This window comes from Cygnus atratus, chromosome 25, assembly GCF_013377495.2.
Source record: "Cygnus atratus isolate AKBS03 ecotype Queensland, Australia chromosome 25, CAtr_DNAZoo_HiC_assembly, whole genome shotgun sequence".
NCBI classification, from domain to species: Eukaryota; Metazoa; Chordata; class Aves; order Anseriformes; family Anatidae; genus Cygnus; species Cygnus atratus.
In genome coordinates this window covers 3,977,940-4,005,406 of record NC_066386.1, presented here as the reverse complement: position 1 = coordinate 4,005,406, position 27,467 = coordinate 3,977,940, and the positions used below count along the sequence as shown (strand labels likewise).

Sequence of the window (27,467 nt, the reverse complement as noted above, 5' to 3'; positions counted from 1 at the left end):
TCCCGCTGCATGCAGGCACAGGTGCCCGCAGCCTCCGCATGAGAGCCCGCAGCGCCAGCAGCAAAATGCCGGCTTTTGCGGGCAGAGAGAGGAGAGGTCCGGGTCGTGGGGGGGAGGAACGGGGGGATGCGGGACCTTTCCGCTGCCGAAGATGCTGAGGGAGAGAAGAAAGGGAAAAAAAAATAGTTGGAAGGCACCAGGGAGGTGGAGGAAGGAAAAGGGGAGGAGGAAGAGGAGGAGGTGGGAAGGGGGGAGTGGGAGGCTGGTGGGGAGTGATGTAGCCCATCGGCAGGCGAGCGGCAGGGTGGGCAGCCGGAGGGGCGGCTTCCGGGGAGGTTATAAAGGCAGGAGAGGGTCTCTGAGCGAAGAGGGGGGGGCGAAGGCACTTACCCACTTCCTTGCAGCCCCGGCGCGAAGCCCCGAGGATTTTGCAGCCCCGACGGCAGAAGGAGCCCAGCAGAAGCGGGGAGCGCTGCCGGCCATGCCCCGGGGAGCTGGGCACAGAAGGAGTTAAGGATGGTGCCCAGCCTGCGTCCTGCCCTCCTCCTCCTCCTCTTCCTCCTGCAGGTAAGGTGCTCGCCAGCCCTCTGCTTCCCCGGGGACCCTCCTGCCTCCCTCCCCTCGGCACCCTGCCCTGCTCCGTGTCTCCGCGACGACTTTTCCCTTTCTTTCCAGGAAGGGAAAAGTCAAAGGAGACACAAAGAGCCCCCGGGAAGGATCCTCCACCTGAGCATGGGGTCTTGGCAAGAGCGCCCAAAAACTAGCGGGGAGGGGGCTGGAGCCAGGGACTCACCACCAGGTCCCCCCGAGAGCAGCCCGGCTCTTCCAGCAGCTCCCCACCTCACGCCTCCCAGTGAAACCAGCTGCCACCAGTAGCCCTTAGCCACCCCCTCCCAGCAGCCTACTCTGGGGGTGTGATGGATGGGGACAGCACAAATGCGAAGCTGAATTCTTCCCCCCACCTTTGATTGATTTCCTAAAGAAACCTCTCCTTTTTTTTTCCCCCACCCACAAATCTCAAGACTTTCCTCTCTGAATTGCTCACGGTGGAACTGGAGCCACTGCTAATTTTGCAGCTCTGCACAAAATGCAAATGCTTTGTCAGAAGCAATATTTTTCTTCCCTGAGGGCTCATCAAGAAAGCAAATGCTCCCAGCCCAAAGCATGTTCAGATCCCAGACCCCAGGGAATGAGGCGAGGAAAATGTTTCCAGTGAAATCCCGAGCATTATTTTAACAGACCTAGGTGGGCAGTTAAACAAAATGACCAAGTTTTTGATTAAATCTCTGTGTTGAGAGTGTTAAAAAATAAATAAATTTGCCTGGTTCTCTGCAAAATGCTGTCTCAGTGGCCCAGTTGTGACTGCAGAATTAAAAGGACGGAAAACACAGAGGGTCAGCCCTCACCGTTAGCACCTTTGTGGTTCATACCTGCAGGCTGGTTTCTTACCACCCAAATTTAGCTGCACCTTTGGATAAAAAGTTCTCACCTAGGTGAGAAGAGCTGATGAGCACCCAGTGACTGCCCTGCCAAGTAGGTGCTTCTTTTTAAAGCTTCTTTTGCTTTTAACTGCACAGCCCCATTCTGTTTTTTAAGAGCTTTTTTTTTGGGGGGGGGGAGGGGGGTTTGTATTCCCTAGCTCAGGTTTTGCTTGGCTCCAATGTAAGCAATGAAGGTGAGATAGAGCAGGAGCTCTTTCCCCCACCCAGGTGCCCCTTGGCTGTTACATGGGGACACCGTGGGCAAAGCCACCACCCTGATGCAATAGGGGCAGGATCTGGGATAGGGACAGCCAAGCAAGAATGACAGATCCCCGTAGCTACTGTGGGAGCAAGAAGTGGTCAGAAAAACAGTGCAAAGGTACTGAGACACAGCTCCCATGCTCTGCTAGACCCCGCCAGGTTTGGGGGTTTCCTTAGCCGCTCCCACGTGTTCCCCAAGGGTGGTCTTCCTGTGAGGATGGAGGCTGAGTCCTCAAAACCCTTCCAGAATTTGAGATAGAAACCACCCGGCACTGGGGCTGGGGCCAGGAAGAGGGTCACAAAAAGCAGCCCAAGCAAAGAGGAATTTCCCCCAGCCAGCCCTGAGCAGAGCACCCAAGCTGAAAAACACTCCTTCACAACCCATCCATCTATTTTGTCTTAAAAATATATGTATTGAATATTTAGATCCTTTTCTAGCATGATCCTACACTCTCAAAGAACACAATGCCCTGGCTCCATGATTTTCCCAGTGGTGTTGGGACTGTCCCCAGGGTCTGGCAGTGCAGCCCAAGCTGTGGGCAAAGCCAAGCTTCACTTGGGGACAGGGTTAGCTAAAAGAAACAGGAAAACTCCAGCCTCAACCAAGCCCATCCCTGCAGCCAGCAAGCACAGAGACCTGCAGCAGCTTGGCTCCGACAGAGCCAAGGGGCAAGTCTCTCCTGCTTGGGCAGGCTGTGCATCCTGCAGATCCCTGGGCTGGCACAGCTAAGGTGTTCCCTGTGCATCAGCTCTAGTTTAGCATTGGTTTGTCCACCTTGCCATGCGGAGCAGACATCCCTTGAGAGGGTTGGACAGACAGACATGGAGGCAGGCAGCTAACTTTAGGATCTTGCTCTCTGGCATCCTGCACATCATTTAAACAAACTAAACGCATGGTTGAAAAGAACAAGTTCAAGTGCAGTGATGTCAGGAACTGATGACATTTTGGGGGCTGATAATAGTATAGAAATGTCTTACAGAGAACCAGGTTTGATGGTGGGGGATGGTTTCCCCTATCCCTTGATCCACTCCAGCAGCAATAAGCTCCAGAACCAGCTCCCCACCCCTTTGCTGCTGTGTAGGACACAGAGACACAGACACTGGGGATCTCCTCCAGTCCTTGCATTCCTTAAAAGCTGGAGTAGATGCAGTGTGTATGAGCTCACCCCCGTGGTTTCACATTTTCAATGAAGAAGTGAATGGAAATGGCACAGCCTGTTCCCAGAATAGCTGCTCTCTCGCCATAGGATGAATATATAGAAATGCAATGAGAATAGCCTGCACAGAAGGCTCGATCCTGCCCTGAAATACAGCCCTGCTCTGCAGAAATCTCGCACAGGACTGGCTCAGAAGTTAGTTGGGAACAACCAGCTTGAGCTGTGGTCCGAAGCTGCAGCATTTGGAGAGGTTACATCTGTGTTTTTAACACAGGAGAAGGGTATCCAGACCCAAAGCCAAGCACAAATCTTTAGTGGAAGTCCCTGAGTAAGCAGCCCAAAGAGCCTTTCTCCAGTGCTTGAGAGCTGTTGCTCAGGAGTGGATGGCTCTTTCCAAAGATGGGAGAACATGCCCAGAGGCCCATCTGTTATATTTTTTTTCCCCCAACTGTATTTTTCCTAGCAATACCCTGGTTTATCAATGAGTCACCCACTGAGAAGCAATTGCCTCCATTCAGACAGCAATGGGCAAAGGGTGTTGGCCTTTTGCAGACAGTAGCCCCTGTTCCACCCTGAAATCCTGCACGGCTCAGCCTGAAAACGCAATGGCAAATGCAGCCGATGTTTTGCTGTGGTCAGGGTTTCCCCAGACGTGAACACAGGTAAACTGGAGGAAAATTATTGGTGAATTGAATGGCAGATGCTCAGCCCAGGACATAACCTTCAAAAGGTGATGGGTGAGGGAGAGTGATGGGACAGGTGAGGTCTGGGTCGTGGGAGGCAGCTGGGGACAACAAATCTCCAGCCCCCAAAGTGAAAATATCTGAATGCACAAAGGTCCCATAATTAATGTCTGCAGAGGTCCCATAATTAAAGTCTGCAGGAGAGTTTAATAAAAACACCTTGGAAAAGCAGTCCTGTGGATGTGCCCATCACTCCACGTCTTCTCTAGCAGCCTTTGCTCTGGCCAACCCAGAACCCATAGGAGCTGCTTTGATTTACAGCGTCTCCTTCCCCAACTTGCTTGTGTCGTTAGCTTCCAGCACCCGAATGACATTATTCTTTTTCCACCTGTCCCCAAAAATCCATGTCCCTTTTGATAGATAAATGAAGTCAGAATTATTTATGTGCAGTGAGAGACTGGAGTGTAATCCAGGAAAACCTTTAATTGCCCATAAATCAGGTTTTACAGGCACTCATTTAGCCCTGATTGATATTCTTTTGTTAGGTTCTGCATCCAGCGTGCTCAGAGAGAGACTCCAAACAGAATAAATGTTCACACCAAAGCCTCCGTCACAGGCTGGCCCTCTAACATGGCTAAATTCATATGTTCCCAGATTTTAATGCCAGATGGAAGCATTAACGCAGTCTGCTCCCTGTCTCCTCTCCCCCCACACCCTGGGTAACGTTAGCCATAGCAAATCCTCCCCTGGTTCTTACTTTGAGTCTTGATCAGCTGCTTTGCCTTGATGCTCACAGGGCTCTCGATGTGGATTTGCACAAAAGCAAGTGAAGGAACAACAGTTCAAAAAGCGGGGGCTCGAAGAAACCTTAACTCAGGGCATGGCAAAGCAGATGACTGTCAAGGCATGGAGTCCTACAGGGGGCTTTCATGGGCTGGGAGCTCCCTGGGGTTATCATTTGTGGCTTAGGACTTTTCCAAGGGATGAGAGCCCTCAAGGTGAGGTGGTAAGAAGCTGAGCAGCTGCAGTGGCTGGAAGTCAAGGAGCTGAGGACAAAGGGGTGAAAGCAGGGGACGGGGGCGGGCTGGAGGCACCATGCCCACCTTCACGTGCAGCCGAAGGGCAGCTCTTTGGGTGAAGCTTTGCAAAAGCCACCTCCAGCCTGCAGCTGTGGTGTCGGCAAGTTGTGCTGCCCTGTGCCCTCCCTGCACACTTGCTGGTGTTGCTCTGCAATCCAAGCTTGGCATCCAGCTCCTGCCGTGCTCGCTGCATTCAGCACCCCCAGTCTGGTGCCTTTTCCTGCAGGCTCGCAGCCAAGAGCAGGATCAGTCCTCAAGGTAGGTCTGGGACAGAGACTGCTCAGCCCTTCCCCAGCCTGTATGTCCTGACTGTCCCAGGAGGGATTTTCTTCTTCCACACATACTTTTGAGCAAGTGTGAAGTGGTGTCACGGTGGCAGCAAGCCCAGCTGGGCTGGAAGGATGGACCAAGGGGAGTGAAAGGTCCCTACAGCAAGGACACAGCAGGGTGGCTGGTGCTGCACCCATGCTGTGGTGAGCAATCATGGACACGTGTCCTTGGGTCAAGGAGCCAGCAGGGCAGAGCTGCTCAAAACCAGGTTTTAAGTGCATCTGATCAGGAGCAGAGGCCATAAAAAGTGTCTCCTAAGATAGATCCTTCCAGCCCAGGTCCTGTCCCCAAGTGCTACACGCAGGAGGATGTGACATCCCCTTCCAGATGCCTTCATCCTGAGGGATTTCCTGCAGTGACTGAGCCACTAGGGCTGCTTTCTGCTGCTCACAAAAGACCCCCCCACAACCCACCTGGGGGGGTCTCGGATGCTTTCACCATCCATCAGTCCCACTGACCTCCCTGACTCTGTGAAAAGCCACTTGCTCGTGTCTTGCTAATCACTCTGCTCTCCAGTTACAGCCCTGTTGGCCACGGAAAACCCAAGCCCCATCTTAGCTTGCTAATTAGGCCACGAGCCATCTATCTCGCTGCTTGGAGCTGTCAGCCCTTCGTGCCATGCAGATCCGATCTTGTTTGAGGCAATGAGATCTCGGAGCGGGGACAAGCCTGTCTCTGGGTAATATAGGATGGGGGGGGGGGGGGTGATGTTTGACTCAGATGTTAGTTCATTAATTAATATCTGTGGATTGTTTTGGAGAGAGAAAGCACTGCAGGGGAACATTAATTCCTAATTGTTGTTAATTGAATTTTGCTGTTAGGTCAGTGGCAGGTCAGAGAGATGGATGCTCTGTGCGCACACATGTGCATGTGTGTGCGTGCAAGTTTGCTGCTCACACCCAGATCAGCAGTGAGATCTTGAGCATCCTCGTGCTGATGAGCTGGAACAGCTTTAAAAAAAAAAAAATCAAGCAGCTCAGGGAATGGCTGGTGGGATGGGATGGGGACATCCCACCCTATGTGGTGCAGCAAAGCCTGAGCAAGATGCCCTGTGTGCCTCTTTTTCCCTTCTGGCCCAAGCTTGATGTGCTGGGGGTGGGACACAGACCACAGCTGGTGCTTGCTGTGGACAGGATACAGCAAATGCTGGAGCCGCAGCATGTTGCAGTGTCCCAGTCGTGCTCTGCAAGGTCCAGGCTTAATCAGGTGTCTTCAGCATCCGCTGGGATGCCTCCACATGTGAACTGGAGATGTTAGCAGAGCCTGGGAGGGAGCTGGGTGGCTGTTGAGACAACAGCGGTGGAGCCATGGGTGGCTCCAGATGGAGGAGAAGCTGCTGCCAGCACGGGGCCATGCAGCTCCTGGCAGAGCACCATCCTCGTGGGAGAATGCCATGGCTGAGCAGGACCTCTATGCAAAGTGGTTGCTTCTGCAAAAGCAGATTACTTGTTTTAGCCTGCACAGCTGAACGCTCAGCTGAAGCTCTCTGGGATTTTGGCAGCCTGGGAGAGGTCGCAGAGGTTTTCTTCACTGCAGAGCATGGTTTTCAGCAGCTTGTGTCAAAACAGGACCGGGAGGGCAGAGGGAAAGGGACGCTGGGGCATGCATGGCTCCAGCTCAGCCAGGCTGGGACCTGCTGGGTGCCATGTGGCAGCTTACAGCAGGGATGCTTTGGCAGGCAGAGCTGTGCAAGGACAGAGCTTTGACCTATTCCTTCTGCAAAGCCTGCAGAGGGGTTAAAGTAACCTGCAGGGGACAAAACACGCAAGAGAGCCTGGCCATCAGGCTAAATGGGCAGAATGCTTTTGGTTCAGGCAAATGCACCTGGAGTCACTACCTTATCCCCTCCAGCTGCACAGCTGACAGGAGCAGGTAAAAAGGCTCTGGTGTGAGTTTTGGCCACACTGCAGTGAGACAAAATTCAGAGTTTGGTTTAAAAGCAAGCAAAAACTGGTAGTTTGTTTTGTTCTATTTTGGGGATTTTTTTTATTTTTTATTATTTTTTGATTTTGCAGTTTTAGCTCACTTACAAAGCCTGCCCAGAGCCTGCACTCCCTCTCTCCATCCTCACCCCCTCCAGCAGTAGCTCAGTCCATGTTGCAGCCCAGTGCCAAGACCTCTCCCTGTGTCTGGAAGGAGAATGGGCACTGCCAGGCTGGAGCAGGCTGTGATTAGCACAGAAACGTCCAGTTAACACTTTCAGGCCTGTTCAGGTAGGCAAACCATCCCAGGCCCTTTGGGGAAGTAACCTTTAACCCCAGCTGCCTGTGCAAAGAGCCACCGGATCCAGCAGGCACCGAGCAGAGGGGATCCAGCCCCACTGCACCCCCATTTTGGCATCTCTGGAGTTTGGGCACTCTCATCTCTGGGCTGTGCTTCATCCTCACCGATCCCAGAGCATCACTGAATGTGCCCAGATCCTGCGGGACTGGTGCAGTGGAAGCCCTTACAGAGCTTGGGGCAGGGATCTGCTGCCGGATCCCCTGTGCCATCTGGAGCAGTCATAACAAGGAAGCTATTCTCAGCTCCGCTTGTATGTCTGCCTGACATCTCTCTTGCTGTCAAAACCAGCTTCCTAAGGCAGTAAATAGTTGTTTGGAAAAGAGCAAGTGGGTGCTGAGCTTGTCTCCCCATCTGAATAAATTCTGCTAATGCTTTGATAGGGCGCAGGAGATCTCTGGATGTGCCAGCAAGAGGAGCCAGTGTTTGTATGTCTAAAGGGTATGGGGAGGACACAGTCCTCCCTATGCAGGGTGGTTTTTAAGGTAAATGGCACTCAGAAAGGGAGATTAGGCATGGAGGAGGAAGGTTCTGGGTTCAGCCTCGTCCACTGTTGGTGTCCATCCCCTGAGCAGAGGGATCAGCCCTGGTCACCCCTCTCAGCTGGAGGAGGAAGCAGGCAGCTGTGCCTTGCCCTTGCAATCCCTTTCCTCAACTTCAGTTTCCCCAAACTCCTGCAAAAGCCAAAGGAGCAGCTACCTACAGTCCATGTGGCCTTCTCCAGGTCATCCACCGTGCCTGCCACCGCATCCAGCCACTGCTGGCAGAGTCTCTAGGTTGTTCCTGCCGCACAGGACCAAAGGGCTCATTGCAATCGCTGCTGGAAACCATCATTCAGGAGCAGCTTTTTCAAAATAGCTCCCCAGGCAGATGAAGTAAATGGTTTTCACTTCCAGAGGAGCTGCAGAGCTGCTTGGGAGCTGTTCTGGAGAAGCTCTTGCTGATGGGATAGTTTCTGGTCAATGCTTGCCAATACTGCAGGAATAGCAGTGCTTGTAGACAAGCCTTTCTCCTAAACGAAGGCTTCATCCAGACCTGATTGACTGGATCAGGTCTCCTTAAGGATGCATATTAGCATCTTCCCACCGACAGCTTACAAGGCTGTGATTTTAATAAGGTATTGCAAATCTGAGCGCCGTGTCAGGCTCGTCATGTTTCCCCTGCCTGCTCTCAGGATGCGAAGATGCTAAAACTAAAAATGTTGGTTAAAATGCTAAATAGCAGAAGCTCTGAGGCCTGGCGGGGGCTGTGCAGGGCTGCAACATGAGTTGCTGGGGAAGATGTTTTGGGGCAGAAGATGAATAATGGGTGGGAAACAAAGTAGAGAACATCAGGTCCCCAGCCCCAGGCTGGGAAACTGGTCCCACAAACAGGTGCGCGTCCACCGTGCAGATTTGGGGGGTGACATCCGTCAAGACATGGGCAGGCTTGGATCTGACCAACTTGCTGCTACATCCAAGAAGGCACAGGGGAGTTGTATATTGTGTGTATAACCCTGCTACCATCTGATTTCTCCCCACGCAGGCGTTTCTCCTGTGGGATAGCCCAGTGGCAGCCTCCATCCAAGAGCAGTACTGTGAGAGCCTGCCGCCCGCCACCAACCACACAGGTGAGTGTCCTGTGTCCCCAGCCTGCCCTTGCTTTGGTCAGAGCACCTGGGGCAGAGGTAGTTGGGGGGGGGGGGAGTCTCTGGGCTGATCCAGCTCCTTTTCAGGGGGTGGGGATGTGCTGAGGCTGCATTGCAGCCCCTTGGTGAATGCCGCATCAGCACCTTTGCAGGGTGTCAGTTGAGGCAGGTGGAAGATGCAGAGCTCAGGAGAGCTAAAAATAGAGAAAATAAATGTGCGTGGGGCTGAGCTGGAGGGGGAGGTGAGCAAAGAGACACCTGCCCTGTGCCTGCTCCAATGCTGCCCCTTCTCTGCATGTCCAAGGACACCAGGAGCCAAAGTGGTCCTTGGTACCAACTTTGTCCCCTACGTCCATGCCTCACTGGGTTACTGACAGATTTAGGGAGAGGAACAGTGGCTGAGGGAGAGGAGAGGAGCTCCCAGGGACCAGGAGAAAAGCCCTCCCTGGCTCAGGGTTGCTACAGAGTTCGTTTTCCCACAGCTGAAAGAAGACAAAGCGTGCACCGAGCAATCGCCCTGCTTGCCCCAGTCCCTGCTCAGCAGAGCATCCCTTGCTGTCAGGGTGACAAAAGGCTGACGGGTGGCTCCCTGCCACACCACTCCCATTAGCAGCAGATTAAAAAGTTCTTTTTAAGCAATTTCTGCTTAACATCAGCTGATTCTGTGCCTGGCCCATTGGCAGAGCCCAAGGCATGGTGCTGCAGAGCATCCCAGCCTGAGACATGGAGGTAGAAAGCTGAGGGTAAAGCAAGGCTGGAGGTGGAAATGGAATGCTTGCGTGTCTCTGTCCTGGGTGCTGTGCAGGTGGGAAGCCTGGTCATAACTCAGGGGCTTTGCTCCCTGAAGGTTTCATTACTCTGCTCAGCAAGGAGTGTGTCCTTGGCCACATTAAGCTGTGATAAATTTTGCATTTGTCGTCTTCTTACTCTCCCCCCTGGTGCAACCTGTGTCTGACTCTGATCCACGGCATCGTGGGGTGCACCAGCCAAGCACCTCCAAATCTTCCCACGATGCAGGAGCTGGCCCATGGCACAAGCCAGGGTGGCAGCAGCCCCTAGATCCTCCTCGTGCCCAGCTCATGGCCCTCGTCACCTGCTGCTGTCACCTCCTGAGCCTGGGGCAGAGAGCAGGGAGTGGGGAGCATTTTCAAGCAGCGCGTGCTGCTTTTTACAAGCACTGGGCTTCATTCAGTTGGGATTTACTGGTGCAAAGCATGGCAGGAGTGAGTGCGCCTCAACCCCCGTCACTCTGGGATGGAGAACACAACATGCCAGGCTGCAGATTTCCAAAATCTCCGCTCTCTGACCTGTCATGCCTGGGTAACTCGATCGATTTGGGATGGGGATGGTGCACACAAGAGTTGCTCCCAGCTCGGGGAGGGGGCTTTGAGCAGGAGCTGAAATTAATTGGCTTACGTCTGTTGCTTGGTAAGCGGAGCTCAGCGTCAGCCCTCATCCTTGGGGCCCATTTAAGCCCTGCCTGATTTAGGCAGCAGTTCTGAGGGGGAGATATTTACAAAACTGGCAACTTTGTTTCGAGGCTATTTAACGTGGAGACTTGTTAGGATGATGCTAATGAGAATTGCAGCAAGGCCATGAGACTTAATTTGTTAATGTCTGTGTAACCCTTGGGAAACAGCACGTGCTAACAACACGAGACCACGGATCCTCAGGCATGTGAAGCAGTGGGCCTGCCATGGCGTTGCTCCTCCAAAAAAATAGCCCAGCCTGGTCTCTCCCCACTTCTCACATTGCGAGTCCCTTCATTACTTAATTTCACACTTTTTAATGAGGATGCACAGCTGTGCAGTGCTATTGCTGGGCGCTGGCACTCTCCAAAGCAAGTGCACTGAGCTGAAAAGGTCTCTGCTCCCAGCAGGGTGATGCAGAGAGGTCCGGGTGATGCTCACCAGGTTCTCATCCATCATCCTCTAAACACCCTGTCCACAGCACAGTGTGGTGTCCCTTGGCATTCAGCCTCGTCCGGACCCCTGCACAGATGTGGTGGCTCAACCTGACCGAAAATACCTCTTAGTGGGCCTGAATCTGGCTGGTTGGCATCCGTGCATGTAGGTTAGCTGCTGCATCGCTGAGGCTGCTTTTCTGTTTACTCCTCCAGGCAGAAATTATATCAGGCTGGACCTGAGATCAACAAGGTGCGTTAGAAAAATCGGGTCAGCTCACACCTCCAAATGTCTGCAAGCCAGAAAATTCCCAGGTTAGGCTTAATTAATCAAAAGAAATAACAAGGATCACCATCCCTTGTCCAGGGTGGAAAGGTGCTGATCCCGAGGGCTCCCTGCCTCCAGATTGCTGCAAACAGCAAACTGTCTTCCTGAAGATTTTGGCTCCCCAGGGCCTGTGCACAGCTGCTTCTCCCTTTGCCCTGCCACAAAATGGCTCACAGAGGGATGAGGTCGTTTCACCCATGGGGATGAAGCATCCCGCTGTGGCCGCAGGACAGTTTCCCACCATGGTCTTTTCCGGGGAAAGGAATTAAGAATCCAAGCAGATGGGAAAGCCTCTTCCTAATTAATAGATAAGACTTTTCCAAAGCAGCCCAGCAGAAAGCACTCAAGCAGAGCGGGTGTTCCCGGGGTTATTTTGCTTTTCATAACATTCAAGCTTGGATCAGCCCAAGGAGCTGGCACCCAATTGCTAATAGCCCTGGCTGCTCCCGGCTGCACGATTCACCACTTTAAGCCGTTAAATTGTTATCACAATAAATTGTTATCCTCAATCTTGTGTGTGTGCCCAGGAGTGAGCATGGAGCACAGCTGATTTCTTCCCAGGAAAGAAGTGCTTTGGGCCACTGCATGTTCAACTAAAGCAAGGGAAAATGACACCAAAGCTAGGCAGAAATTAATAAAAATGTTTGTTTTTTAAAAATGAGCCTTTTTCAAGGGCAGAAGGAAGCATTTAAATAAAGCAAATTGAGCTGGTCCAGATGCAGCAAAAACTGGTGGCTGAGAGGCACAGGAGAGCAGCAAGCAATGCGAGCATTTCCTTCGCATGTGCTTTGCTGGACAGGTCTGGAGACATGTTTTGCAGCAGGTGACATTTTGACCAGGAGCCTTCCCACCCGCTCCAGCCCCACACCACTGACACCACGACAGCCATCCCTGCCTGAGCCGCAGCTCTTTCATTCACTCTCTGACTCCTCCGGGGAAGAGACTGGAATTTAAATTCATAAAGGTCAAATTAACAACATCAGTGCCTCTCTTCCCTTCAGCCTCGTTGGCATCTCTCCCACCGATGCAGAAATACTAATAAAAGGGCTAAAGAGGCAGCAGGGAGTCCTGGCAGGGACTTAGCACCGAGGGATTGCAGTGATAGGCTCGGGAGCTGAAAATTTTGAACTCACCTATATGAAAAAAATCAGGGTGTTTAAAGTGTATGCTGGTATTGATAAAGCCATTCTGCTCCAACATCTGGGAAACAGGGATGTCAATAGAAACTTGTTTTTATTCATAGGTTTTGTTGTAGTGGAAGAGGGAAGATAGTGATGATTTGAGGTTTTCTGGTAGGAAGCAGCATGCTGGCACATCTCAGCGGCAGCTACACCAGTTAAACTGCACTTTGGACTGAATGCAGTAAAATCCTTGCCAGCTGCTCCATTCCGTTTTAGCCAAATCAGAGAGGAAACCTCTCTCAGCAAGGGATTGCAATTCTTTGCTCAGCCACCAGCAAAGCCCAGGCGAGACCAGGGAATAAACCACTGGCTGCTGCCCTTGGCAATGACACAACCCCGATCACACCATGGGTCGGATCAAAACAAGATCTGCCCCAAACCAACCCACTACATTACATATTCTATACAATTATACGATCCCTATCCACCACATTATATACTCAATACATATATATGATTCACATAAGCTTGACGTGGATCAGCCTCAGGTGACAGCATCGCACAGATGCATCCCATTGATGGCAGAAGCTAGGCTTGGTGCCTCCTGTTTATCCTTCTCCAGAACAGCAGCAAAGACCTCGGGGGACAGCCAACAATGGTGAATAGCAACAAGCTGAAAATTCATTACGAAGACCCTTTGCTATCATAACGCTTAATTAGCCTGTGTAATTATTTTTCTTTGAGGATCATGAAACTTGAATGCTTGGGAAGATTGCTGGAGATTTTTCTAAGGTCTAGACTCTTACAGAAATAAATAGAAACATCCAACACCAACTAAAGCAGCACTGGATGTAGGGTGTGAGCAACAGCTGGGGTATTTTGAGACAACCACAGTGCTCCCAGACAGCCTGTGTATCCATCCTCAACTCAGAGGGAAAGCAAATAGCTCCACCACCCCAATTTCAGCCCCATATTAATGTAAATTGCCCCTCAGTGCTGTTTCCCTTGGTGCCTCCAGGTGTTCCTCATAAGCATTCAGCACCTATCCCTCCTGAGCACATCAGAGCCTTTAAATAAGAGCATCCCCACCAAAGCTTTTATGTGGGGGTATTGAGATAGGGAGTGGCTCCTTTTGCTCTACCAGCATGGTAATGCTGCCTGGGTGCAGGTGACTTTTCACAGTGTGGGTCTGCCCTTCAGGTGCTGCCTGCAGTGAGTATATTTTGGTTAGACATGGAGGTGAAGCCCTGGTTACTAAATACAGGCCCTCAGAAGTGATGGCCAAAGCAGGGGATGTCAGCCTGCTTGAGAAGCAGTCACTGAGGCTGTTGGGGTGGACAGAGACGATTGTGGTTGAGTAAGATCTCCAGACGGGTAGAGATATGAGCTAACGCATCTCAGCTCTTACTCAGCCTCCTGGGGCACCTGAGATAAATAACTGTACCACTCTCAGCATGGAGTGAGCCTATGATTCAGTTTTCTGTTGTGTCTCCTTTCCCCTTTTGCATCGTGCGGAGGGAGAGAGGCTTTGCCTCCAAGCAGCTGTAACTTGCTGGGAATGCAGCAACAAGCTGCAACGCTGTGTGGCTGCAAAGCTTTGCTGGGGTGTGAGCTGGGGCTGTGTTTATTGATGCTGCTGTATCAGCACAACTTTTGCTTTACCTCTCTTCATGCCATTCTAGTAAGGGTTTGATGGTGCAATCATGTTCCAGGCCTCCTGGCACCAGCTTGAGGGCACTGCAGCCATATGTCTGGTGGTGCTGGCACAGGACAGGCTTGCTCTGTCCTCTTTAATTTTGTTCCAAATCTTCTGGTGGATCAGCTGGGACCAGGGCACTTTGCCCTGCCAGGCTTCGTATGTCTGCATACCTTTAGCCTGGAGCCATCTCAGGAGTTTCTGAGTTGTGGAGGCAGGCTGGGGAAGGCTCTTTTATAGAAACAGAAGGGAATACTGCTGTAGTTATCCTGATGCAGTTATGTTACAGCTGTCTCAGGGTAAGTCCCTGGACAGGCATTTTCCTTTTCAGGAGAAAGGAAAAGCTTTGCTTTGTTCCAAAGCTGCAAAAGCCTGAGGGAAATAGGGTGAGAAGGGATTTGAATGACTTTCCCCGTGCCACGTTCCCTGTCTCAAAGCAGGACCTGATACAGATGTTGCGTTTCTGTGTAGGAGGGAGCAAAGTCTGGGGGATTTGGGTGCACGTAGGAAAGTCCCTGACCTTTCTTGCTGCAAAGACCAAAACTGTGGCTGCACCGCCAACAGTGCTAAGAAAGCCGGAGCAGGTGTCTGCAGAACCTGGGAGAATAATCCCTCTGCAAATAGGATGGGCCACGAAGCGGATCTGAATGCATTTAGCACTGATACATATCATTTCCATGCTAAACAGAGCTCTAAATGCTGGGAGCTGCATGCCTCTGGGGAGCAGCTGGAGCAGACGGTCGTGATGGGCGAAGGGGACATCGCAGCCCTGCACAGTTCTCTTTCACTGGTTTACTTTAACCCTTCCCCAGCAAGAGACTTTCTTCCGTATATGATGGACATCACAGCGTTTCTATGATTCAGAAAGTGGGGGAAATATTATAGCTATATTATTTATTGTTATATATTAATATATAATATATTATAAATAATTACATATATATTATAAACTAGATTCAAAACTGTCTGGATGGACCTCCAAATGCCATTTCCAGCAGCACTGGGGCAAAGTCTGCTGTGAATTGGGTGCAGTTCCAGGAGCTTTCTGCAGCCTCACACCACTGCAACCCCAAGCCCAAATCCCACTCCACCCCGTAACCTTGATCTGTGGGACATGGAGGGGCTGAAGTCCTGGTGATGCTGCTCCACCTTGTGCTGGCTCTGTCCACCCCACATCCCCGCCGTGGTGGGATGTGAGACCCATCTGCTGTCTTTGTCACCTGGCAGGTGGTTGCAGTGCTCTAATGGGAGTGCCAAGCAGTATTAAATCAAGTGCTTAGGAGAATTACAGAGGTATTATATCCAACCTTGAGCAGAACTGTAACAGCACAGTGCCATTTTTGCCTGGTCACATCATTTCCATGAACTTATGGTTTTGGTCATTAATGGTATTGCAGTGGTTTTGCTTTACTAATTGGAAGAGTGCTGCTGCCCGCCTCTGGCTCTGCTGACTTCTAATTGCTGTGTCTTGCTGCTTGTCCCCTGTGAGCAGCCTGCATTTGTGCCCCAGCACAACCTCTGGGATGCAAGAAGGGAAACTGAGGCATGGGAGACTGGAATAAAATGGGGATTGTGCTCAGCCCCACTGGTCACAGGGAGAGTTTTTGACATTATCATTATGCGAGCCCTGTTTTCCCATGCTGGGTTACTCCAAATGAGTATTTTCTACTGCAGGTATACGTGTAGCTTCCCAAGTGGCTGATGGGGGAGGGGGCATTCACACTTTAACTTTGTCCTTAGTAGAAGCAATCACCAGTTCTTTATCTGAATGAGTATTATAAAATTTTAAATAGGGACTTCATTCCCTATGACCCCTCTATTTCTCTGTCAAGTTTGGGTCAAAACACCTAAGGAGCTCAACAGTTGCTAATAGATGCAGATGAGCACAGATGCGCACCCTACATGCGTGATTAAATGCAACTTTTTTCCTAAGAAATACTGGCTTAGAACAGTTAACTTAAAGGTTGCTACAGCAACCATACACATTAGGAAAGCTCAAAGCAAAGGTCACTGTTAAAATTAATTTCTCCCTACAAGCTATAGCAGGCAGAAGATAGTGTTCTGCACACTCGGATGTTTCCCCAGCATTGGGGACACTTGGAAGTTGCTTTCCCTTGCAAAGAGATTTAAACCAAACCTTCGTTTCTTCACACTGAGAATTTGCTCTAAGAGTGTCCCAAGAAACAACGGTATCAATTTTTCAGATAAGCAATGAAAAAAATATTATGCTTCCCCACCCCAAGAACTTTCATCATACTAATAAAGCAACGCTTTGCTTTTCTGTTCTGCTGGTTTTTTAGCCAGCTCTATCCATAGGATGTCTCGGGAAAGGCTTCCAAACAGCGACCTGCTCTGTGTTGAGTCCTGGTGGAGAGGAAACGCTTTGTTCTCACACCCAAAGAGCTGCAAATTGGGGGTAGTTTGCCTTTGGAAATGACAATGTCTGGCTCTGTGCTGGCAGCACAAACATCTCAGTTACCCAGGAGCGGTTTGCACTGAACTCTGCCCCTTCCTGGGTCTGCTGCCTATCATCCATCTGCTGCCTGCTAGGGATCGCATTGTATTGATATCACAGCCGTTGTGCCTCCTACCTCACTTTGAGATGTAGCTAGGACATATTTAGCTACAGTACATGTTGTTCTAAATATACACAAATTATACATAAAAAAGCCTGCAATCTGGCCTACCTAATGTCTACATTAACACACTTGTGTAGCTGGGAAAAGCACACAAGTCCTGCTTGAAATCTGAAATAGCAGCGGCAGACTTGGAGCTTTCTTCTTGGGAAAGGCTGGAATAGATCAGCAGGGATGGCCAGGAAGATGTTGGAGCCAGGAGGTGTGAGAGGCTTGGAGGGGCTCTCCAACACCAGGCTGGAGTCACTACTGGGACAGCAAAAATATGGCTGTAGCAGGGCCAGATGCCAAAGTCATGGCTGAAGAAAGGAGCAGGGCTGGAGGACCAGAGCAGGGGACCTCAGGTGGAAAGCTGGGTCAGAAAAGCAGCCTAGTACAGAACCAGGCTTAACTTGGGTGCTCAGGCAGAACCCAGGCAATAGATATGGAAAGGATGGATAAGTCAGCCCCTGGGGAGCCTAAGCACAGACAGCATTTGGCGTCTGCCTTGAAGCTTCCCTCAGAGCTGAGCTTGCAGCAACCCATCAGCTCAACTGGGACCGCAGCCCCAGCTCCCTGGGCAAACCCTGAACCTTCACTGACCTGGAGATGGTCCTCAGTGGCCTGGAGACCTCCACTAACCTTCAACCCTTCTCCCCACCAGGGCCCCAGTGCAACGCCTCTGTAGACCTGATCGGCACATGCTGGCCCCGGAGTGCGGTGGGACAGCTGGTGGCTCGTCCTTGCCCTGAATATTTCTACGGTGTGCGGTACAACACCACAAGTAAGCTGGGCAGCGCCGGTGGGGACAGGATGGGTAAGGGATGGGGGAGTAGAGACCCAGGGACACAAGTGACAAAACATCCCTGGGTGCAGAGCTTGTTGAGGTGCTCTGTGGTATGTGTCAACCAAAAAGGGAAGAATCCTTCATCTCAAATTTTGGAGAGGGTGGTTGTATAAGGAGATGATCCTGGGTATGCACTTGTGAAGGGGAAGAGGGCTGATGTGCCCATCTTGGAGACAGGGAGTGAAGAGGGAGCCTGTCCAGCTGTTGGAGGTGCTACACAGCTGAGCCCCCAGGTGCCCCCAACTGAGCAAGGACACGGGGACCTTGCAACTCATCTCCCAGCACGGGTGACTGAGCTGTCACTGCCAACGACATGCTGGGAACAGGGGATGAAGTGAAGGCACTTGGAAAGCCCCCAGAGCCATTCCTAGCACGCAGATGAGTTTCTGTCCACCCGAACGCTACTTCTGATGAAAGAAACATCCTGCTTCATGCAGAAAACATCACATTTTCTGTCCCACACCCTTTCACCACTGTGGAAGATCACACGCATACAGCTCCTGCTTGGCGGTGCCGTTCATGCAGCTGCAGGAGTCTCCTTGCATTAATCTGCACTTATGCCTGCCTAAGTGCCATCCCCATCCCTGTCCCATCATATCACCCTGATGAGGCTCACGGTCTCTCCTTTTAATAGCAGAAGCCCAACATCACCCTGGTGCTGATGTTAATCGGAGGCTGCTCCGGGGCTGTCAGAGCCGTGCCTTCCTAATTAGCCTTGCCTCCTCTTGCCATCCTTGCTGGGAGGGGAAGAAAGCTCCTAACATGGGGAGAGGAGAGCAAACTTCACGCTGCCTTTGCAGCAGCACTCGCTGGATGGTTGGTGATTGCTGGAACAAATGGAGGAGTTGGTTTTGTGCTGCTCCTGATGCATCTCGGTGCTGGGAGGCATCGGGGTATCCCAGCACTGAGGGACAGTGCTGGTGCAGACCCATAGCCCTTGAGTGGGACTGAAATGTTCCCATTAAGATATAAGCTGAATTGCCTCTGATTTCCCGGTTGCATAGGGAGCAGAAAGAGGCTCTTCCAAAAGCAATTCTGCCCAGGTCTGGAAACACTAGGATGGGCTTTCAGACCTTCCCACACCACATATTCAGACCACGAGTGCTTTAGAAGGCTTGGGGAATCATCCCAAGGGACAGATCATCTTGAAAGCACTTCCCCAGACCTTGCTGTTTTCTGGGAAAAAAAAAGCAAAAAGCCTCCTTGCTTTCCTCTCTAAAGCTTTATAGAACAGTGGTAGCACCTGGGGAGTTTCATCCTGTGGTCTCAACTGAGGCAGCATCTGAGCTGGCTTCAAAGGAAAAGACACCACCGGCTTGATATCAGAGACCCCACATTAGTGATGACAACCAGGTCACATCTGTCATGTTTTGGGGTTTGTGCCCATCTCCAGGTGCTGTTACTCCTTCTGTGCACCCTCTCTTTCAGACAATGGCTACAGGGAGTGCCTCGCTAACGGGAGCTGGGCCGCACGGGTTAACTACTCCCAGTGCCAGGAGATCCTCAGTGAGGAGGTAGGAGCTTGGTGGTCCCTTATGCTCTGGACAGGAGGGTGAGGGATGGATGATGTAATATTAAAGGACACCAGCACCCAGGTCAGGAATGGCCCAAGAGGATTTGTGGGGCTGGGTGTACACCGGCAGCCAAGTGTACAAGTTTGCATGCAGCATATATGACCCTGTCCTTGGTGCGCATTTTCATTCCTTAGCAAAAATTTTACCGTTCCTGGTTCCTTTCATGTTAAGCCAAGAGGATTTGCAGTGTGGGGTATCCTCGTCCTGGGATGTTCAGTGCAGATTGGCATGTCCTCCAGCCCTATTACCCTCCTCTGCTTCTCCAGTTCCTTCCCAGTACAAAAACACAGTGCAAACCTCATCCCTCCCTGCTGGCAATGTAATAAAGGAGATATTTAGGAAGCTGAGAGGGATGAAAAATGGGTACCACGAATTACAAGCCCCTGAGTAGGTCAAGGCACCCCTCAGAGCAGAGGAGAAGAGATACAGGCTGTTCATTTGCAGTTGATAAGCACCTCTGGTATTTGGGATGCAGATATCTCTTGCCAGGAATGGTTTTCTCACTCAGTTAATTGCTAATTCACAGGTTGGATGAGTGCCTAACAGCAGGAGCAATCAATTAATTTAATTATCACTCATGCCTTCCTGTGATCCCTTGCTCCCTTTGCCCACATTCAGCCCAGCCTCTCAGCTGCCCCTAGGGCTAAGGGGAATGAACTGAGACATCAGATGTCATGTTGCCAGCGGGCTCAGATGAATTACAGCAGGATTTCCACAGATGATGGCTCAGGGATGCCCCAGTGTTGAGCAGGGTTGATATAGGAGCAGCAATCCTGAGCTGCCCCGGTGTGGATAGGATGTGAAATGCCTGAGCCCATTGCGTGGCCAAGTTTGTACATTTCTGGTCCAAATTAGCCCCATCTGACCGACCCTGGTGCCTTCCAGCCTCTTCTCCTCCATCCTGCACCAGGTTGGTTCCAGTGGGCTTCTGAAAGGGGTCCCCAAGTCTGCAGAGCAGCTCTGGGAGGTGACATGGTGGAGGAAGGGGGTTTGTGGGGTGCTGGGGCTTCTGCTGACTCCTTCCCTGTCTCCTTTCCCCCTTCCTCAGAAGAAGAGCAAGCTTCACTACCATGTTGCCGTCATCATCAACTACCTGGGGCACTGTGTTTCCCTTGGGGCCCTCCTCGTGGCCTTCGTCCTCTTCATGCGCCTGCGGTGAGAGACCCGACCTGCTGCCCCGCTCCTGGCAGGGGCATGAGCCCAGAGAGGTCACCCCACGGCCCTCAGGATGGGGATGGACCTGGAGCCCCTTTGTTTTTCCACGTCCCCCCCGTGGCCATTGCTCTCTCCTCTGGAGAGGTCATGCCTCTTCAGCACCACATATGTCCCTGTTCTCCCCTGCAGCCCAAATGGGTTCAGTCCCCAGACCCCCACCATGCTCTGATGGTGCCTTCTCCCCCCGTCTGCAGGAGCATTCGGTGCCTGAGGAACATCATCCACTGGAACCTGATCACAGCCTTCATCCTACGCAATGCCACGTGGTTCGTGGTGCAGTTCACGATGAATCCGGAGGTGCACGAGAGCAATGTGGTAGGTGCAGCCCAGCCCTGGGGTATGTGCGGAGCTCAAGGATCCCAGAGACAAGGCCAAAAAAGCAGCTTGAGAGGTCAGATAGGGTTGCTTGGTGGCTGGAGGACAATGAAAGTCTATGATAAAGCCAGGTTCAGTTGCTGTGCTGTTCAATTGTCTGTGTTGCTGTGTGCCTCAGTTTCTCCACTGTAACACGTCCATACTCTTGCCTTTTACTGTGGCAACATGGAAGAAATATTCACGGTATGTTTTGGGCATGGCCCAGGTGGGAGCGACAGTGCTCCATGGGGGGTGACCAGTTTGTCTCTGAAGTAGCTCTGCTCTTCACCCTGTGTCACCTCCTAACCCCCTTGGCAGGTCTGGTGCCGCCTGGTCACTGCCGCCTACAATTATTTCCACGTCACCAACTTCTTCTGGATGTTCGGCGAGGGCTGCTACCTGCACACAGCTATTGTGCTCACCTACTCCACCGACAAGCTCCGCAAGTGGATGTTCATCTGCATCGGCTGGTGTAAGTACCAGTGCTTCCCCTTCGCCCAGCGGGTGGTGCCCACCCCCATCCTCTGCTCCTGCTCTTCTTCCACCTAAATAGTTGCAAGAAGGCTTCCAGGAGCAGGAGGATGGGAGTTGTGGGCCCATATCAGCTTACCCTCTGCAAGAAAATCACCGTTATAGCATAGCCTGGTTGTGATATCGCACCCCTGAGGCCCATCTGTGTGTTCATCCGCAGGTATTCCTTTTCCCATCATCGTCGCCTGGGCCATCGGGAAGCTGTACTACGACAACGAGAAGTGAGCCTCACTGCTCCCTGCCTTCCCTCTGCCCCAATTCCCTGTGTGTCGGTCATGCCAGGAGCTGTGCACAAAGTGGGCACGAATCCTGCCTGCAAGGGTTCATAGGAGGCAGGGTACATGGAAAGGGTGGGAGGAAAAATGATATTCTTCCATTCTTTCTTTTATCCCACCTCTAGGCTCTCTGTGACACGAGCCCTGCCTGCTGCTGCATTTTTCCCTTCAAACTGCAAATGAGATTTTTAAGGGGGCAAAAGGCTAGATTAAGACAGAGCTCCTACAAAGTGTTTGCTAAATGGAGCTGGGATTTAATCTACCAGTAGAGACATAAACTACCACCACCTGAGCCATTTTCACGGAGACTTGTTAATGGAGGACTTAACAGGAACCTGATGAGTTCATCACGGGGATGGTGGAGCTGAAAGGAGCCCGCTCAGATGAGTGGCAGCTCGCCTTGTTTTGCAGTACTGGTTTTTCCCCCTGGCTTCAGCAGCCCTGTTACACATAGGAAAAGCAGCAATTTAAAAGAACCCAACTCTCAGGACACCGATACCTGCATGAGCTCCTGCAGGGTCTGCTGGGGACAGAGCCACCCTAGTCCTGTGTGCGTGTTGTGATGTCCTTCCATGCCCCACAATAATGAGTTCCCATAAAGACCCCACACATGGGGGTCTCAGAGAAGCTATTCTGTAGCAGCTACTCACTGCTACAGTAGCTTAAGTCTTTGTGCCTTCACCCTATGGACAGCAACCTACAGACATAGTGTAAGGGCAAGAGTAAATCCAGGTCACTCATGCTGCAGGCTTGTCCCTAACACCTCTTGTCCCCAACACTGCCTGTCTTTGCCTTGCAGGTGCTGGTTTGGGAAGCGAGCAGGAGTTTATACTGACTACATCTACCAAGGTCCCATGATCCTGGTGCTTCTGGTAAGAGCAAAGTGACCCTGCTTGTAAATATTGGGTCCCCCCACCCAAACTGCACCTTGAGCAAATTTGGGCACCTAGCCCAAGATGAGAATCAGTGTGCATGGATCCTGATGACTTGGGATAGGCTAGGAGAGCAGTCTGGAGACCTTGCTCTAACAGGGATGCTCCCATCAGCGAAATCCCACAGGCACCAGCAAGTCCCTGCCCGGCCACTGTTTGAGTGCACGTCGGTGCTTTGCCAAGCATCAGGAGCTGCCTGGGGACCTCATCCTCATTCCTTGATCTACATCAGTTTGCTGCTGGCTGAGCAGCAGTGCTTGAACCCAGGGATCTTACAACCCCCTGGTGCTTCTCCTTTCCTAGAGGGGACGAACAGGAGCAGGGTTGGCAGGTCACAAGGAAGAGCGCAAGGCGTTTGACTAGCAGGTCCAGAACCAAGCACAAGATCCTACAGCTTTTTTCCCCTCCCTGCCCAATGCTGAGAAAACCTGAGAGGCCATTAATCAACAGCACCAAGCAGCCTCCCCTCCACCTCCCAGAATAATAGAGCCTGCTTCTCATTTCCCAGCCTGTCAGGTAGCTGGGCCACCTCTGATCTGTGCCAACTGTGCTCAGCCCCCAGCTCTGCCCTCCCTGCTTTCATTAGTGGTTCAGCAGCCAGGAGAGCTGCTCCCTGCTGTGATGGCAGCCAGTCTCCCCAAATCCTTTTGTCAGCCTTACAGTTCTCCTCCCCACTTATCCTTTTCTCCCACCCTTCCCTCACCCATCTTCTGAGGTGCCCTTCTGCCCCTGCTCCCCTGAGTAAATTCCTAAATCTTATTGGAAAGATGTTTTAAAAATGGTAAATGCAGATGTCCTGCCCCTGTGCAAGGAGGGCAGTGCAGATCGTAGTGAGAAGCAGGGTCCATGTGTACCATACCAACTGCTTCTTGCTTTTGTGGCTGCCCAGGCTTGGTTCAGGTTCAAGAGATGTTCCCAGTTCCCCTGGCACAGCCTGTTTCCTCTGCTGTGGAAATAGAAGAGAACAGGGGGAGTAGACACTAACGAGCTGCCCTCTTTCTTCCAGATCAACTTCATCTTTCTGTTCAACATCGTACGGATTCTCATGACAAAGCTCCGAGCCTCAACCACGTCAGAGACGATCCAGTACAGGTAAGAGCATGGGGGGAGAGAAGACAACTAAGCAGAAAGCAGAACTAGAAACAGAATTGGCAGGACTGAGGGGGGACAGGAACAGCCCCAGTAGCCATGCAGCAAGGGGATGGGAGTGTGGAGACATCTAAGAGCACCTCAGGTGCTTTCTGAAGTCAGATGGCCATTGCTTCTGTGGTCAGTTGAAAATCCTCGTGAAAGACAGCTGGATCTGCCTTTGGAGGGAGCAGCTGGAAGCTGACCCCTTTTGCAAAAGCATCTTCTGAGGGGGGCTGATCAGCTTGTTGGGGTCAGGGCTGCAAATCCTGACGTGGAAGTGAGAATTACATTGTGGCTTGGCAGCGAAGCAAATGGTTATGAAGGAGCAACGAATTGATGCCACCTCAAAATCTGCTTATGAAGCTGCAAGGAGAAAGCAGCACACAGCAGGAAGATTTAACCATTCCCTGCTGCAGAACATGTCACAGGCAGCTTGGAAGCACGCGGTCAGAGCAGCTCTGAAGTACCTGGAAGAGGAGAAGAAACCTTGGACTTTAACCATGCTTCTCCAGATTGTTTTCTGAGCAGAGATCAGTGAATCTCACTGAGTTCAGAGAAGTAGGTTTGGAGTCGAGGGTGGCTTTTTTCAGCTAAAAATGGAAAAAATTCACATGCTGTCACTGGAAGATGCCAGCTTTCCTTGTCACAGAGTATTGAGCTCTGGGGTGAACAAAGTTGAAGACTATTGAAATAAGCTGGTTTGCCTCAGGAAGCAATTCTGAGAGAATTTTTTTTCCAGCATTTTCCTGATTTTGGAGGGGAAGATTTTTCACCCTGGGGCAGAGGAACATCTCCATTTCCCAGAAACATTTTGTGGGACAGGAGAACTTGAAGAGTTCGAGTGGGTATAAACTGCACAGTCCTGCTTAAACCAGAGCCTGGAGGGCTCCTGCTCACCTTAGATGATGGCTTTTGGTAAAAGCAGATGGATCCTCCACTGCTGTGACTGTTGCCCTGGGAAAGCTACACCAGAGCAGGTCATGTCCTTTATTTTAAATCTTAAATTCCAGGGTTTTTGTTATGTTCTAGTTTGCCAGCTGAAGCCCCCTCTATCCTCAGTTATTGCCAGCTCTTCTATGCCATCTGCCAGCTTACACTGGCGGCTGGGGCTCTGCTGTAGGTCCCAGCCCACCCAGACCCACCAGGGACGACATTTCCTGCATTAAGCTACTGTTGGACTCTGTCAACAGGATTTTTAAGGAAAAAAAAAATGTCAGCTTGGCACTGTTCATTCCCTAATCAAAATGAATGAGATACTGAGCCCCTACCCTTCCTGTGCTCCCTTGCATCAGCACAATCACTTTTCACAAACAGCACTTGTAATCTCATCAAGAAAAGATATCAAATTAATTAGCTGAGATAAGTTTTTCATAAACCTGTCTTGATAGGTTTGAATTATCTTACCCTCCGTAATTCCCTTTTAACCGAGCCCTAGATCATCCAGGCAGTCATGTCACAGCAGCTGAAGGTCAGGTCTCGTTTATCCACCTGCTATCCACCACCCATTCTGGATGGAGAAACCAAAGAAGGTGCCTGCTGCCAAAACCAGCCCAATTATTTGGGGAATACACTGGGAAACAGCCCAACTCCGCTCTCTCCTCCCCTTGGCACTGGTTGGTCCAGACCCAGCCCCACCAGTCCCAGTGATGCTGGTGCTGGGAGCAAGATGGGGCCAGTCCCCGTGCCGAGGGCCATGTGCTGGTGGCTCAGCTCAATGGTTTCTCCCCCAGAAAAGCTGTCAAAGCCACGCTGGTGCTGCTGCCCTTGCTGGGAATCACCTACATGCTGTTCTTCGTCAACCCGGGGGAGGACGAGATCTCCAGGATTGTCTTTATCTACTTCAACTCCTTCCTGGAGTCCTTCCAGGTAAGGTCCTCAGCTTTGGCCCCATCCCAGGCCCTCACCAAGGGCTGTGGAGGAGCACAAGGTGCGACTTTTGTCTCACCCCACTCCTTCTCCATCAGAAACATTAACCTCCCCAAACCTCGGCATTGCCCCAAAGCCACTCAGCCTTGGGGTAGCTCTGCTGTGACTCTAACGTTTGTCTCCTTCCAGGGCTTCTTCGTCTCTGTCTTCTACTGCTTTCTGAACAGCGAGGTGAGCACTGGGGGTGCTTGGGGTGTTCGTGCCCATCCATATGAGGGGATGTGGGCTCAGTCTGAGGCTCTGCCCCTGCACAGGCACCCAGGTCCCCAGCTGAAGGCTGAGTTAGGCAGCTACAGGCACAACCACAGGTTGTACCCAGACGGGAAACTGGTTGTTCCCTGGCTCTGTGCTTCATCCTGCCAGTGGGATCTGGCATAAAACGGGAGTTGTTTCTCATAGGAAATGGAATATCTGGTTCCAGCTCCTTCTAGTTTCTTTTTTTTTTTTGTGAGAATAGCCCAAGAGTGCCCCTTCCAAACCAAACACAGCTGGCAGCTTCCAGGGCTTGGCAGTGTGGACAACTGTCTCCAGCCTTTAAAAAATATTTCCCCCAGGCTTCATATTCGTTGTGGCTTGTTGGGTTTAGTAGGGATGCTCAGCCTCCAAAAATGTGAGAAACTGAGAAATTTTGTTGCTTCTTTTACATGCAGCAAGAAAGGCAAGGCTCTTGGGGAGAAATCTTAGCCCAAATGGACCATATCTCAGAAAAAAAATATTAGTTTCCCACTTTTTCCTCCTATTTGGAGGAGGAAAATCCACCCCTGAGAATAAATGCTCTGGGGGTGCATCCATGCAATTCGATGCATCAGAAGGGTCCAGGGCCCCCATCCCTGTGTACACACCCATGACACCTCTCAGGCCCTGACCCAAAACACAGCAGCAAGCAAAGGAGGTAAGAGCAGGGGCTGATCCTGGGGCTGATCCTTTCCTCCTCCTCTTCCTAAATGCTCTCACACCTTTGCTGGCTGTGATACAGCAGCTGAGCAGGAAGGCAACCAGCAAAGCCCCAGGGACTGGCAACGTAAAAAGCATTTTAAAGCTCCAGAGATGATGCAGACCCCTCTCTGGGTTCTTTTTCAAACTTCTTTTCAGGAATACAAGGCAGCTGGCAGCATCCTGACATAACAGGCTCAGCTGTGCTAAATAACTCACTGATGCAATACAATTACAATATTAATATACAATATACATATATATATATATATATATACATATATACATATATATATATACACAATAGTAATTGTTGATGCAGGAGGAAAAGGAACTATACCAGAGCTTGCTGGTGGATCAGGAGCATCTCATGCCACGCAGCTCATGGTCCTTCAGTGATCTCCACCCCTCAGTCCCAGCTGGGCTGGCTGGGGATTTTGGTGTTTGTCTCAGCCACTGTCGATGAAAAGGCATTTCTTCAATATTCATCTGCCATGCAAAGCACTTGGGCTGCTGTCAGCCAGAATTAATGTTGAAGAAATGCCACCAGCATGGACCAGACAAGCCATAAACCTCCCTAGCTGTCACTCGCATCCCTCCTGGCCTGTCACACCAACCATGAGGATGGCTGGTACCTCCGAACAGCTTTGGATCCCAGTTTGATGCTGGACCTGAATAGTGAGACCAGAAGAGAGGAGGGGGAATGGGATGCCTGGGTGCCAGCAGGACCAGGCTCCGTGCTCTCCGTTGCCATGGGGGGAAGACCACCTTGCTCTTTTATGGTTTAACAGAGGAAGTGGCTAAACTGCTCTTGGGATCTGACCTCCAACACAGCCTAACGTAGCTGCAGGACTCGCTTCCTGTACCTACCACTTGTTAGGATGAGACATTTCTGTGCCTCAGTTTCCCCATGGGGAAAAATAGTGCAACACCCTCGATTTCCACTGCCTTTTGCAAGTGGGGGCCCAGGTAACCCCTTCACAGTGCCCATAGCTCAATGCTTGCAGGCCATATGGTTCCTAAATGTCCCCTCTGTGTCACCTGCAGGTGCGATCGGCAGTGCGGAAGCGGTGGCACCGATGGCAGGACAAGCACTCCATCCGTGCCCGCGTGGCTCGTGCCATGTCCATCCCCACCTCCCCGACCCGTGTCAGCTTCCACAGCATCAAGCAGTCCACGGCCGTCTGA

General features: G+C 51.4%; 1 protein-coding gene across 1 annotated transcript; it reads left to right on the top strand.

Moving 5' to 3' along the window:
- The first annotated feature begins 516 nt into the window (after window positions 1-516).
- CRHR1 (corticotropin releasing hormone receptor 1) lies at window positions 517-27,467 on the top strand. The gene is made up of 13 exons (XM_035568006.1): window positions 517-567; window positions 8,796-8,880; window positions 17,226-17,345; window positions 18,837-18,922; window positions 20,031-20,137; window positions 20,392-20,512; window positions 20,870-21,023; window positions 21,243-21,303; window positions 22,157-22,229; window positions 23,296-23,381; window positions 25,151-25,286; window positions 25,476-25,517; window positions 27,327-27,467. The coding sequence occupies exons 1-13, from the start codon at window positions 517-519 to the stop codon at window positions 27,465-27,467; spliced, it is 1,263 nt and encodes a 420-aa protein (XP_035423899.1).